Below are 13,521 nucleotides of genomic sequence, written 5' to 3' on the forward strand. Positions count from 1 at the left end.
CAACACATCTCTTTTATTAGGTCACCAAATAGCCTTCTTCAGTTCTTCAGGACAGTGAATCACTACTACCCTCTTCTTCTTCTGCACCTCACTGGAAGTTTGGAAACACTTTATGATATATCATCTTATTTGATGCTTCTGACAGCCTTGTGAGATAGGTGCTTTTATTATGCCCACTTTACTGACGCTGGGAGAGGTTAAGTGACTTGCCCCAGCATCACATAGCTGGCATAGGTCTGAGGCTGAATCTGAACTCAGTTCATGCTCTAAGACCAGCGCTAATTTATTGCCCCCCCCCCTAGTTGCCAGCCATCGGGGGGAGGGTGCAGAGGGGGTGCAACTGAGGGAGACAGAGAGATGCTGGAGAGGACAGTAGGGAGACCACAGAAAATAGACAACACAAAGCAAGGGGAAAACAAAGGACAGTTGAGTAGGAAGGGGCGGTAGCCAGAAACACTACAGGGGAGAACCCTCTCCCCAAGCCAATTTGTTCAACCCTGGCTTTCCAGGTGCAAAGGGATGATAAAGTTACACTCCCTCCCCCTTTCACAACAGACACGCACAGACACACACACACACACACACACACACACACTCACGAAGCTGATCGCACAACTTCGGAAGGGAAGAGCTGAGCACTCAGACCATGGGTTTCGAGCACTAGGGAGAGGGGGAAGGGTGCGACCCCAGAGCGTGACGAACAGACTGGGGTGCTGGTGTGTCAGCGGGTCTCCATGCCCTAGGGCTTATGCTCGGAGCTGGGAGGGAGGTTTGGGGGTGGTCTCTAAAGGCGACGCCCTAGGCTGGGCCGGGCTGGGCGGGATAAGGAGGGAAGGCGGGCCGACCAGAGCACTCCAAGCTGCTCGCCTTTGGGGTGCTTACTCCCTTGGAGCCGGCAACCAGGCAAGATGAGTTCCCGCAATTTCGAGCTGATCTTCGACCAAGTCGGACACTTTGGCAGGTACAGGGGTCGGTGCGGTAGTTCCTACCTTGGCACCAAAATCCTCTTCCCCGAAGTAGCTCCTTCTTTTCCTCTAACTTCTTTACTCTCTTGGGAAAGCGGGAGAGAAAAGAGGAGAGGAGAGGGACCTGCCCCCTCTTGGCTTTTACCTTTTTCCCCTCCCTCGCTTCCTCTCTCTTTCCCTTCCTCTTTCCCCCCTTTTATCTCCTTCCCTTCCCCTCTTCCAGTCACCTTCTCTCCTCTCTTCCTGCTCTCCTCCCCAACTTCTCCTCTGTCCTTCCTTTCTTTTTCTCTTCCTCTACTCTTCCCTCCCCTTCTTTCCACCCCATTTCCCCTTCCCACTCCTTGTAATTTATTCCTTCCTTCGTTCCCCATCCTATTTCCCCTTTTATCCTTTACTTCCTTCCTTATTCTCATCCATGCTTTCTTTCAACAGCAAAAGAGAAAAAATGGGTCAGGGAGTATAGGGAAGCTTCCCCCTTCTTTGCCCCCATAGTGCGTGGTGCTTTTGGGTCTGTGAGTGTGGGGACTTCTGGTACCCAATTAGACTTGCTGCTGGAGACTCCTGAAGAGTAATCACCCCAGATTCTCTTCCAAGGCTCTAGGCGGGTGTTGTCCTCACTTGACTCCTGGTTTTGGTGTAGGACTGGAGGAAAGGAAGGCGCTGGAAAAAGCTTACAGATGTTGGGGCAGGGAAAGAATGCCTCTCCCCTAACTCTCAGGTCAAGGATGAGTTCCAGGAAAGCAAAATGTTTGGTTAGGCCTTGGCAGTATAAATTTTTTTTAAGGCCTTAGCTCAGAGTGGATGTGTTACAGGTGTGACTTTCTGCCCCTCTCTGCATAGCTCAGATCCTTCCTCTAACATCGAAGATGCTGTCTTCCCTTTCACTTGCCATAAAACATGCTGCTTTCCCAAAGCCTTGCTGACTCTTCGAACTTCTAGAGTCTCTCACCATGCCTTGTCCTAAGTAGGGACTCTGTAAGTATTTGTTGAATGAATGACTTTTTGACTGTGAGGGGGACATCTCTTGATCTTCACTTTTTATTATCCACACTGCTGCTTTTCCTGTAGTGGAGGTTCAGTAAGTATATGTTGGTGAATGAATGAATGAATGAAATGAAGGCAAAGTACCGTCAGTTTTAAAGCAGGTGCTCTATGACTACAGAAAACTGAGAAAAGGACCTGACCAACTGTTTCTTCTTTTAGAAGCCTTAAATCTTGTGGAGTGCATCTATCTCATCTGTCTGCTGGGGCAGAGGTAGTGACAGTTCAGAGTATGGTCACTTTAAGACCTTGACAGCGGGGGCCATATTTTATTTAATGTTTCTATCTTTTTCCCAGGGCCAAATTTGGGTTATTCTGTTTTGTTTGTTAAATTCTGTTGGAGATCAGAGGAAGTGGGCAGGTGGGGCTTGGCATTGGTCAGCTGGACAAAGATGGATTATATAGGCCAAACCAAGGGGCCTTAGTGAGCCAACAGAAACATGTCTAGGTGTATTTAACACCTGAATACACAGTGTCTATTTCTCTTACTTATGTTCTTTCTTTGCATAATAAAAGATTTACTTCTGGACACCTGCCCCTGTTCTCAGGATAATGTCAAACAATCTTGGGAAAACAGGCATGTACAGGTGGGATATACTCAAGATTTCACCTTAATATGATTTAGGACAGTGTCTAGAAATATATTTGTTGAAAAAAAACCAACAGGAATCATGTCCCAGCACCCAAAGTGAAAAACAACAGGGATCATGTCCTAGCACCCAAAGTGGAATGGATTGAGGTTGTCCAAAGAAACATATCTGGAGTAGAAATCAATTTAATCTAGTAACCTATAATACTGACAGTCATTTTGTATGACTTTAAAGTTTGCAAAGCCCTTTTATTCCAATATTTCATTTAAGTTATATGATAACTGGATGAGGTAGGTAATACAGGTTTTATTTATCTCCATTTTATGGATGAGAAATTAAAGCTCTGAGAGATTTAGTGACTTGGGGGGTGGGGTGGGGAAGGTGTATTATAACTAGTAAGTGTGTGGTTTGGACCCTGGACTGGTAGACTTAACATTCACATACAGATTCCTCCAGATCTACATTTCCATCCCTTGACTTGCTCCTGAGTTCTAGTCCCAAGTCACAATCTGCCTATTGGACATTGCCCCTGTTGGATTATCTATTTTTGTTGTTGTCATTTCAGTCCTGTTCGAGTCTTCATAACCCTGTTTGGGATTTTCTTGGCAGAGATACTGGAATGGTTGATGAAATTCACTATCTTCAAAACTCCTTATGTTTCCCACCAAATCTAGCTTTCTATTTTCTGTGGAGGGTGATACCATCCTTCAAAACCTGTATTCCATCACCTTCACCTATATTCACAACCACCTTCTTGCCCTGATTCTAACTCTGCAACATGTCACTCTTCATTCTCCTTTCAACTCATAATGACTACACCTCATCATATATTATCTTGACCCTTTCAATGTCTTCATTGGGTTAACTGCCTCAGGTCCTTCCTATCTGTCCTCCACAAAGCAGCCAGTGATATTCCTAAAGCACAGGTCTGAATATATCATATCGATGCCCTGTTTGAAAAGCTCTAGTGGTAACCTATTATCTCTAGAGTAACATACCAACTTTCCTGTATGTATTTAAAAGCCCTTCTTAGTTTGACTTCAATTCTTTTTTTTTCAACATTACTTGAAAAACATAATTTTAAATTCAGTTTTTTATGAACAAAAATCTTTTATTTCCCTTGCATCACCCCCATTGAAAAAAGAACTCTTTTTTTTTTTTTGGCTTTTTGGAGGGCAATTGGGGTTAAGTGACTTGCCCAAAGTCACATGGCTAGTTTTTGTGTTAAGTGTCTGAGGCCAGATTTGAACTCAGGTCCTCCTGACTCCAGGGCAGGTGCTCTATTCACTGTGCCACCTACCTGCCCCCCAAAAAAGAACTCTTGAACAATTAATTATACCTGGTAAAGCAAAACAAATTCTTCCCACTTGTCATATCCAAAAAGATATATTTTCCCCTGGGCAGCTAGATGGCACAGTGAGTACAGTACCTGCCCTGGAATCAGGAGGACCTGAGTTCAAATCTAGCCTCAGACACTTAACATTTATTAGCTGTGTGACCTTGAGCAAGTCACTTAACCCCAACTGCCTTACCCCCTCCAAAAAAGAACAATAAAATAAAAATAAAACAAATATATATTTCTCATTTTACATATTTTATACCCAATTCCTCATGGAATTTCCCCTTTGCTCCTGCCATTACCTTGCTGTCAGGAAGGAACCTAGCAGTCATTAAACTCCTAATATGTGCCAGGCACCATGCAAAATGCTTAACAAATATTATTTCATTTGATCTCATAACCACTTTGGTACTTATTATTATCTCCATTTTACAGATAAACAGACTGAGACAGACAAAGGTTAAGTCCCTTGCCCAGGGTCATGCGGCTAGTAAGTGTCTGAGGCCAGATTTGAACTCTCAGGTCTATTAATTCTAGGCTCAGAACTCATTGTTCCTCCTAACCACCTCAGGAGGTAAGTGGTGTGTTCATCATTGGTCCTCTGGAATAGGCTCCAACCTCCCTTTCCAGACTTAATGATACCATGTAGAGATTGCTGTACTCCATGTTAGCTGCATTGCCCTCCCATTACCCGACTTCCTGCTGTCTTTCACACAACACATTCCATCTGCAGTCTCTAAGCCTTTGCATAGACTGGCTCCTTTTCCTGCAATACACTTCTTCTTCAGATCCACCCCCTAAAAGACCTCTTTCGTACATCCTACATGAAGCCTTTCCTGATCACCACTACCCATTCCCTCTTCCACAGCTGTTAGTGCCTCCTCTACACCAAGATGGCCTCATATCATATTTACTTTGTATGTATTTTATATGATTTATATGTTTGTTGTTTTTCCATCCTGGTTCTTAGCACAGGGCCTGGCACACAGAAGGCACTTAATGCTTATTAATGAACTTATCAGCTGACTTATTATCAGTTCCTTGAGAGCAAGGATTCTTTCATTTTTGTCTTTATTCCCAATGACTTGCATGTTGTTTGTTGAGAAGAACTGAATATTATACTCTTGTTTCAATGGAGTATTTTTTTTGTGAGGGAGGTGGGGTGGAATGATCCTTCCATAGCAGATTGTACAATCAAGCATACCCTTGGTTGCTGCTAACTGTTGTACTTGTTTCTTTAACATATCTTTTTAGGGTGGCTAGGTGGTGCAGTGAATAGAGCATCGGCCCTGGAGTCAGGACGACCTGAGTTCAAATGTGGCCTCAGACACTTAACATGTACTAGCCGAGTGACTTTGGGCAAGTAACAGCCCCAGTTGCCCTCAAAGAAGAAAAAAAAAGATATCTTTTTATATTATTAGCAAGAATGGGCAATTTCTGTTGCCTCAGTGTACTGGAGGGGGTGAGGAGATGGGTGGAAGGAAGACCCCACTGAAGGAAAACAAGGAATGTAACATTGGAAGAGAGGTCATAGGATTACTGCAGAGAAGATTAAAGAGTTGGAAAAGAAGATCTTTGGGAAAAGGTTAAAGGACTTAGTTTTGTTTATTGTGGAAGCTCAAAGACTAAATATTTTCCCAAGCATATGAGGAGTTTTCATAAAATGGTCCAATTCCAAAGGGTTCTAAACTCTTGGAAAAGAGGGAAAGAAAGTAGGGGAAAGTAGGTAAAGAAAACTAGACCTGGGTTCCACATCAGTCTCTGGGACTACAGTCAATTCACTTTGCCTCAACAAACCCCAGCATCATCATCTGTAGAATGGAAAGATTTACTATCCACCTCACAAGGTGATTAGGAAGAATTCCCAGGTTGTTGAAAAATGTGAATTGTTATTATTCGAGTAACTTTCATATTCAAACGTTTTTGTGACATTAGCAGGAAGCATGTATTTTCTCAGTTTGGAGAACAACATATGAGATAAAAGTAATTTGGCCAAAGGCACATACTTTACAGAGTCTGAAGTTTTAGGTAGAAATAGATTGAGATCCCCCAGTTTTTTCTCTGAGAGCAGAAATTTCATATCTCTTTCCCCTCCATTACCCCATCCTCCCTCTGTGGTTGTTATCATAGCTGAAATATAGGCGGTATTATATCTCATTATTTTAGATAATTACTACAACTCATTTTGTCACATTGTTCAATTACATTTTTGTTACTTTAAAAAAATCACCCAATGATTTAAAAGCTGTGTAGAATGAAAAAACATGGAGAAGGGAAATAGACTGTTGTGTTTGAGGGACCGCTGGGTCAGGTTAGCTTAACTGAAGGAGATTAATATATGATAATGATGGAAAAGTGGATTGTAAGAGACTTTAAATAGAGGTGATTTTATTTTTTATTATTTGTTTTTATTTTTATTATTTTATTTAAACATTTAATTATTTTATTATTTTAGTTAAAATTTAATCAAATTAATTTTTGAACTTTTAATTTAATAATTTAAAATTTAAAATTATTTTAATTTTTAAAAATAAATTTTATTTTTTAAAACATTTTTTTACTTTTTTTTTTTTTGGAGGAGGGAAGACAGGGCAATTGGGGTTAAGTGACTTGCCCAAGGTAGTAAGTGTTAAGTGTCTGAGTCCAGATTTGAACTCAGGTTCTCCTGACTCCAGGGCCAGTGCTCTATTCACTAGGCCACCTAGCCACCCCTAAATTTTGTTATTTTAATTATTATTTATTAATCTTTATTTTAATTATTTTGTTATTTTATTTTAATTTATTATTTTAATTATTTATTATTATTTATTTATTAATCTTAGAGGTAATAAAAATTTATTGAGCTGGGAAGTGACACAACTAGATCTGTACTTGAGGAATTATTACTTTGGCTGCTATGTGGAAAATGGTCTTCTAGTTTAGGAGCTAGTTTCTCTTTAATTAGGCTTGGATCTCACCTCCTTTTCCTCCTACTTGGTTTTTCATTTTGTCCTGGTGATTACTCTTAATTACCAGGAGTGAGTTCTACCTCCCTTTCCTCTCCCCACTTGTAACCAGGTTCCTGTAACCAGTAACAATGGGAGGAAGTTACAAAGAAGTAAATTTAGGCTTGATGTTAGGAAAATCTCCCAGCAATGAGGGCTTTCCAAAGGTGGAATGGGCTGCCTAGAGAGGTGGTGGGGTCCCCCTTCTTCTTCTTTTTTTTTTTTTTTTAAGAAATCAGGGTTAAGTAACTTGCTCAAGGTTACATGGCCAGGTGTTTCTGGGTGGGTGCTAAGTGTCTGAGCCCGGATTCGATCCCCAGGTCATCCCGACACTGGAGCCAGTGCTACCTGGCCTTCTGGAGTCCCCCTTCTTGGATGTCTTCTGTCAGAGGCTACTTGTCAGGTCTGTTGTAGGTGATTCATTTTGGGTATCAGGTAGTCTAGAAAGCCACCGAGATGCTTTCCAGTCCTAAAATTGTGTGCTCAGCTTTACTGGTTCCTATATTTATCTCTTTCTTTCATTCTCAAATTTGTTTTTTCCAATTGGTTTTTCCGCAATTGCTTCATTAGTAGATGACTTCACTATCCATCACCTGCTGGTATGCAGCCTAATGGTGTTTTAGTTTTGAAGCTTTCAGTTACATATACCAACTTCATTCCCTCTATCATGAGGAAATAGAGGCATAGAGAGAGTGAAGTCACTTCATCTTCAAGCCTTCATCTTCTCATCTGCAAAATGATGGGGGCAAAAGGGGAGAGAATCGAGGTTGGACTACATATGTTCTAAAGTCTCCTAGGGCTAGTATTCTGTGATTCTCCATGACGTGATGAAGAACATTTGGCCTAGATTTTCCAACTGAAATATTTTCCTTTTCTTCCAGATTAATAGGTCAGAAAAAATCTGAGGAATAGAGCAAAATACTAGCTTGTTTTCCCAGTTCTCTTGAATTGGTTTTAAATTTGACAGCCTAGTCAAATCTCATTTAACAAAGTAATTGAGGTTTCTCTTGAATACATTCGAATTCTTTTTTTCTCTCTAAATCCACAGTGGCATTAAAAAATGTTTCCTATCATAGCAGGTTGCATTTATGTGTTTGAAGTGGACACTCACTGTATCTATAATTCTAGTCCTTAGTTCTGATCATGAGGGTGGTTTGTTCTTTAGAACATGTTGTGACCCATTAGTGGCTTCTTACCTGGTATAATTCTTTCCCTGTGCTCTTCCATAAATTCCCTATAGAGTATCTATACCTGCTGGAGTATCAGAGTGATTTCACTGAGTTTTTTAATATTTCATGGAAAACAGTGTAATGCTCAGTTGTCCCTCTGTCATCTTTTGCTCTTGATAGGCAGGTAAGTGTTGCAATGGATAGAATACGGAGCCTGGAGTTAGGAAGTCCTGAGTTCAAATGTAACCTCAGACACTTACTGACTGCACGACTCTGGACAAATCATTTCAACTCTTATTGCCTTAACGTCCTCATCTGTAAAATGGGAATAATACTAGCACCTACCTCCCAGGGCTGTTGTGGATATTAATAATGAGATAGTGTTTGTCAAATGCTTTGCAAATATTAAAAACATCTTATAAATGCTAGCTATTATTCACTAGCAAGCTATTGAATGTGACTGGCCCACCTCTGTTTCTGGTCACATAGGTACCTAATGATGTCTTTTACATCCCTTATTGCATGCAAGTTATCATTTGTTATATGCTTCCATCTACTCGCATCCACTATCTCTTCCATAAAACTTATGTTCTGATGTCGTTTATGAAAAGGACAACTTTTCATAAAAGCTGTCTTTTCTTTGGAAGAGTATTAAAATGATGTGTATTAATCTGTTGTTGTCCAAAGGGAGAGGAAGACTTTTAAGCATATTAGCTTCTCCTTGAAAGAGGAGAAGTAGGGTCTGGTGGGAAGAGGATATTTTAGATGACCTCTGCCCTTCTCCCAGTTACCCTAGAAGAGTTTCAGGGTACTACCCCAAACCAATCAAAGTCAATAGTCAGAAATCAAAGGGCTTTCTCCCAAAAATTTGTGTTTTTTTCCCCCCTACAACATGAAATAGGGACAATAGTCCTTACTCTTCCTCTACTCCACAGTGTTGTTGTAAGGAATAGAATCAAATAAATTGAGGACATTTGCCTAGAGCCCCTCCTTTTCCCCTTCTTATCTCACATCCCTTTGACATCTTTCTATACGATATCCTCCTTCACTCCAGTCTCTGATGAAGAGATGGCTCTTCTCCTTGCCAAGGCCAAGCCATCGACCTCTACCCTTGATCCCATACTTTCCTGGTTTATCTAACAGATTGGTCCCCATATTCATCCCCTCTCCCAACAATCTTCAGTTTCTCTTTATATCTTTTGACTTATTTTTGACTGCCTACAAATATTGCCATGTCTACTTCATCCTTAAAAAATCCTCACTAGCTTCTGTCATTTTGTTGTTCAGTAATATCTGACTCTTTGTGACCCCAGGACCATAAGATTCATGGGATTTTCTTGGTAAAGATACTGGAGTGGCCTGCCATTTCCTTCTCCACCGGATTAAGGCAAACAGAGGTTAAGTGACTTGCCGAGGGTCACATAGTAAGTGTCTGAGGCCAGATCTGAATTCAGATCTCCCTGCCTCCAGGCCCAACACTCTATCCCCTGAACCACCTAGCCACCTCAGATTCTCTCATCCTTACTAGCTATTGGCCTATACCTCACCTCCCCTTTTTAGTTAAACTCCTTGAAAAATCTGGTTACTGTTGGTGCCTCTACTTCTTCTAATCTCTTTTATACCCTCTGAAATCAAACTTCTGATCTCGTCATTCAATTTAATCTGCCATCTTCAGAGTTATCAGTGATCTCATAATAGCTAAATCTGATGACCTTTTCTGAATCTGCATCTTTTAGAACAGCACTTGACATGGACATTGTTGATCATCACTGCTTTCTCAGTTTTTCTCCTACATGTCTAACTGCTCTTCACAGTTCTTTGCTGAGTCTTCCTCCATGTCATGCTCCCTAATTGTGGGTGGGTATATGCTAAAGCTCTATTCTGGGTCCTCTCTCTCTCTTTCATTCTCTCTCTCTCTCTCTCTTTCATTCTCTCTCTCTCTGTCCTTCTGTCTCTCTGTTTCTCTCTCTCATACTATGTCACTTGATTACCCCATCAACTCTAGTGAATTTAATTAACATCTCTATGCAGCGAATTCCCAGCTCCATATATCCATTCCTAGACTCTCTCCTCAGCCCAGTCCCACACCACCAACTGCCTGTCAGACATTTCAACCAGGATTGCCTGTGGCCATCTCCAACTTTTCACATACAAAATTGAACTCATCATCTTTCCCCCTAAACTCATCTCTCTTCTGAATTTCTTTACTTACATTCTTTGCCTATATTTTCCTGGTCACTCAAGTTTAATATCTCAGGGTCATCCTCAAGTCTTCACTTTCATTCACTCTACAAATTCATTCAGTTGCCAAATCTTGTTGTTTCTACCTCTACAACATCTCTTGAATCTTTCACCATCTCTCCAGTCACACAAATACCCCCTTCAGTCAGGCCCTCCTAACCTTTCATCTGGACTATTGCAATAACCCTCTAAATGGTTTCCCACAACTGCTAAAATGATTTTCCTAAAATATTGTTCTAATCATATACCTTTCCATTCAATAAACTCTAGCAACTCCCTGTTACCTTTGGGATCAAATATAAACTTGTCTGTTTGGCACTTACAGCTCTTAATAACCTCATCCTCTCCTATATTCCTGCTCTTCTTACACATTAATCCCCTCAGTACAATATCTATGACCCAGCTGTACTGATCTCCTTCTTTCTCATTCAGGATGCTCTCCCTCACCTCTGCCATTGTACTGATGAATTCCTTCCTTCTCCTCTCAGCTTCTTATAATCCCTGGCTTCCTTCAAAACTCAGCTCACATGCCACCTTGGGCAGCAGGCCTGGTCCCATAAGCTACTAATGTCTCCTCGATTTATAGAAAGATTTATCTTTTCTATACCTGTTTATACTCATTGTTTCCCTCTTTAGAATGTAAGCTCCTTGGAATCAGGGGATTGTTTTTGCCTTTTATTGATATCTCTAGAACCTAGCATGGTAAAAGAATGCTTGTTGTTTGATTTAGATTGATTTACCTAGTGATAACACTTTGAAAAGTACAAAACCTAAATCAGGATGTGTCCTGATTATAAGGGTAATGTGTATTCCATCTTTACTTCTAACCAAGTAGACTGCAATGTATTTCTGAGGATGACCTATCCATGCTCAAGAAGTGCTGAAAATAATACCATTGGGCTGCTCATGTAAGAGAATGAGGGCTCACAGATGGTAAACATATAACATGTGTATTTATACAGGTGCCTATTAAATCTAAAAAAACCTGGAAGTCTAAACTTATACAAGACTGTTCCTCTTTCCTTGTATATCTCTCTTTGTTCTCCAGTCACCCTGTACGGGGCACTTAGTCAGGATCATAGTTATATATATATATATGTATTTTTTTTTTTTTGTGTATCTCCTTGCATTGCTGGGAAGTGTTCTATACACAGTGGCCACTCAGAACATACTTGTGACCAACTTTAAAAAAAAACATTTTAAAACCTGATATGTACATTCTTGCTGTATAGAATATTTTCTCTTTTTGATGTTCTTCTCTATTTCTCTCCTGTGCAAATTTTTTTCCTTTCTCTCTTCCCAGTTAAAACTCCAAGATGGTAGAACAGCCCAGGAAAGTGTGTGTCAAATTGAAACTAGTAATCAGTATATGTTGGGCGGGATTAGCTTTCTCAGAGATTATGTAATAATTAAAAAAAAAGTCCTGATGCTCATTTTATTTTACATGTTAATAAATTTTGTCTTGATAAATCACTAAATTACTCCTCTCCAAACTCTCCCTTAAACACTTAAGCTAAACTATAAAGAAAGAGACTTTTAGCAAAAGCAACTTTTCCCAGGCTTGCCAGGGTGGGGCAGGTAAATTCATATAAATGGGAAAACTCCCATCACTGGTGCAAATGAGCAATTCCTCTGTAATTTGTAGTTTTGGACAGTTGACTGGGACACTGAGAGATTATGTGACTTGCCAATAGTTACATAGCTTTTAAGTGTCAGACGCAGGACTTTAAGCCTCTTATAGTTCATCATTTCTTAAGAAAAAAGAAAACAATGCGTTTTAACTTTAGTCAATAGCTGCCTCCAATGATTATTGTATTTGACTTGAATCCTGAATTCTTTTTGTGTTGTTTTCATTCCTATTATTATAGTCATTATACACCTTGTTGATCTGTACCAATCACACTGGTCTTCCCACGTTTCTCTGAATTCTTCATATCTATCCTTTATGTTGTGATGGTATTCCATGGCATTCATATGCTGCAATCTGTTCATCCATTCCTCAGATATTGGGCATACACTCTTGTTTCCTGCTTTTTGCTATTACCAACACTGATTTTATGACTATTTCAGCACATAATGGGTTGAGTTATTTCTGTTATTGACCTTTTTTTTTTTAAAGCAATTGGGGTTAAGTAACTTGCTCAAGGTTACATGGCCAGTTATTTCTGGGTGTGGTGCTAAGTATCTGAGCCCAGATTTGATACCCAGGTCATCCCTATACTGGAGCCGGTGCTCTTACTCGCTGTGCTACCTGGCCGCCCCTGTTATTGACCTTCTTGAGTATAAATGAATTGTTAATGAAACAAGTATCTCTTTTTAGTATATCTATATATAGTATATATTCTATATATACTATATACATACCATATATCTAGTATATCTAAGATATTAACCCAGTTTAAAGTAAACTGTGACTTGGTCATCTGTATTGTATCTTGGCTAATAAAAAGGTGCCATAACTGAATTAGATTGGAAGCATTATTCTTTGCTACTAGGATGCACTTTCCCAATGAAACGCCCTCTAAACCCCATGCTGACCACCACCTTTCATCCATGTGATCCTTGGCTGAAGGATTATAGTGGAAGTTTGTGTAATAATGATATTAGGTACCATTAATATTTCCCTTTGCTGTTCTGAAGCACTTTTAAAACCATTATCCCATTTTTATGATAAATAACTCTTTATACTCAATAGGATTCTGCCATTTTCCTTTGTGCAACACCACTTTCTTTACTGTGCTGTCAATTTGAGAAAAGGAAGTTGAGAAAAGGAAAGTGAATTAATGGTCTCCTTGGCAGAAGTTTAGAAGATAAGCCATTATTTTCTCATCAAATTCTGTGCACAATAAAATTTGAGAGCTTTTTAATTTTCAACTTTTCAGACTTTGTATCTCTCCATTGGCTTAGTTTAAAAACTAGATGAAAAGGTCCATCAAGCTAGTCTCTTAACTCTTGAGATGGTGGTTGATTACCTTCCTTTGTGCAAAGTGTTACTTATTATCTTCATTAAAGGAATATTTTTGAAAGTCTAAAGTATTCCCTACACACTTCTATAAGAATGCTAAAATTTTTATTCTCAACTGAGTTTGGAGAGGAAGTGTGGCATTATAGAGAAGAGCTGGCATAATTTTTAGAGAGCAAAAGGACTTGGATTGAGGTTCAGTGCCTGTCATATATAGGCTTTGTAACCTT

General features: G+C 39.9%; 1 protein-coding gene across 2 annotated transcripts in view; it reads left to right on the forward strand.

Moving 5' to 3' along the window:
* Positions 1–660: 660 nt before the first annotated feature.
* Positions 661–13,521, forward strand: part of SLC22A16 (solute carrier family 22 member 16) — a 61,587-nt gene continuing 48,726 nt past the window's right edge. Inside the window, exon 1 of one of the 2 annotated variants that reach the window (XM_069077048.1) lies at positions 661–961. In XM_069077048.1, the coding sequence (XP_068933149.1) occupies positions 909–961 (53 nt within the window). In that variant the 5' untranslated portion in view covers positions 661–908. The remainder of the gene's footprint in view (positions 962–13,521) is intronic. The other variant, XM_069077049.1, reaches the window with a different exon arrangement.

The sequence above is a fragment of the Petaurus breviceps genome, unplaced genomic scaffold (assembly GCF_028583685.1).
Source record: "Petaurus breviceps papuanus isolate PSGF00001 unplaced genomic scaffold, PetGlider_PUasm1.0 90977, whole genome shotgun sequence".
NCBI lineage: Eukaryota > Metazoa > Chordata > Mammalia > Diprotodontia > Petauridae > Petaurus > Petaurus breviceps.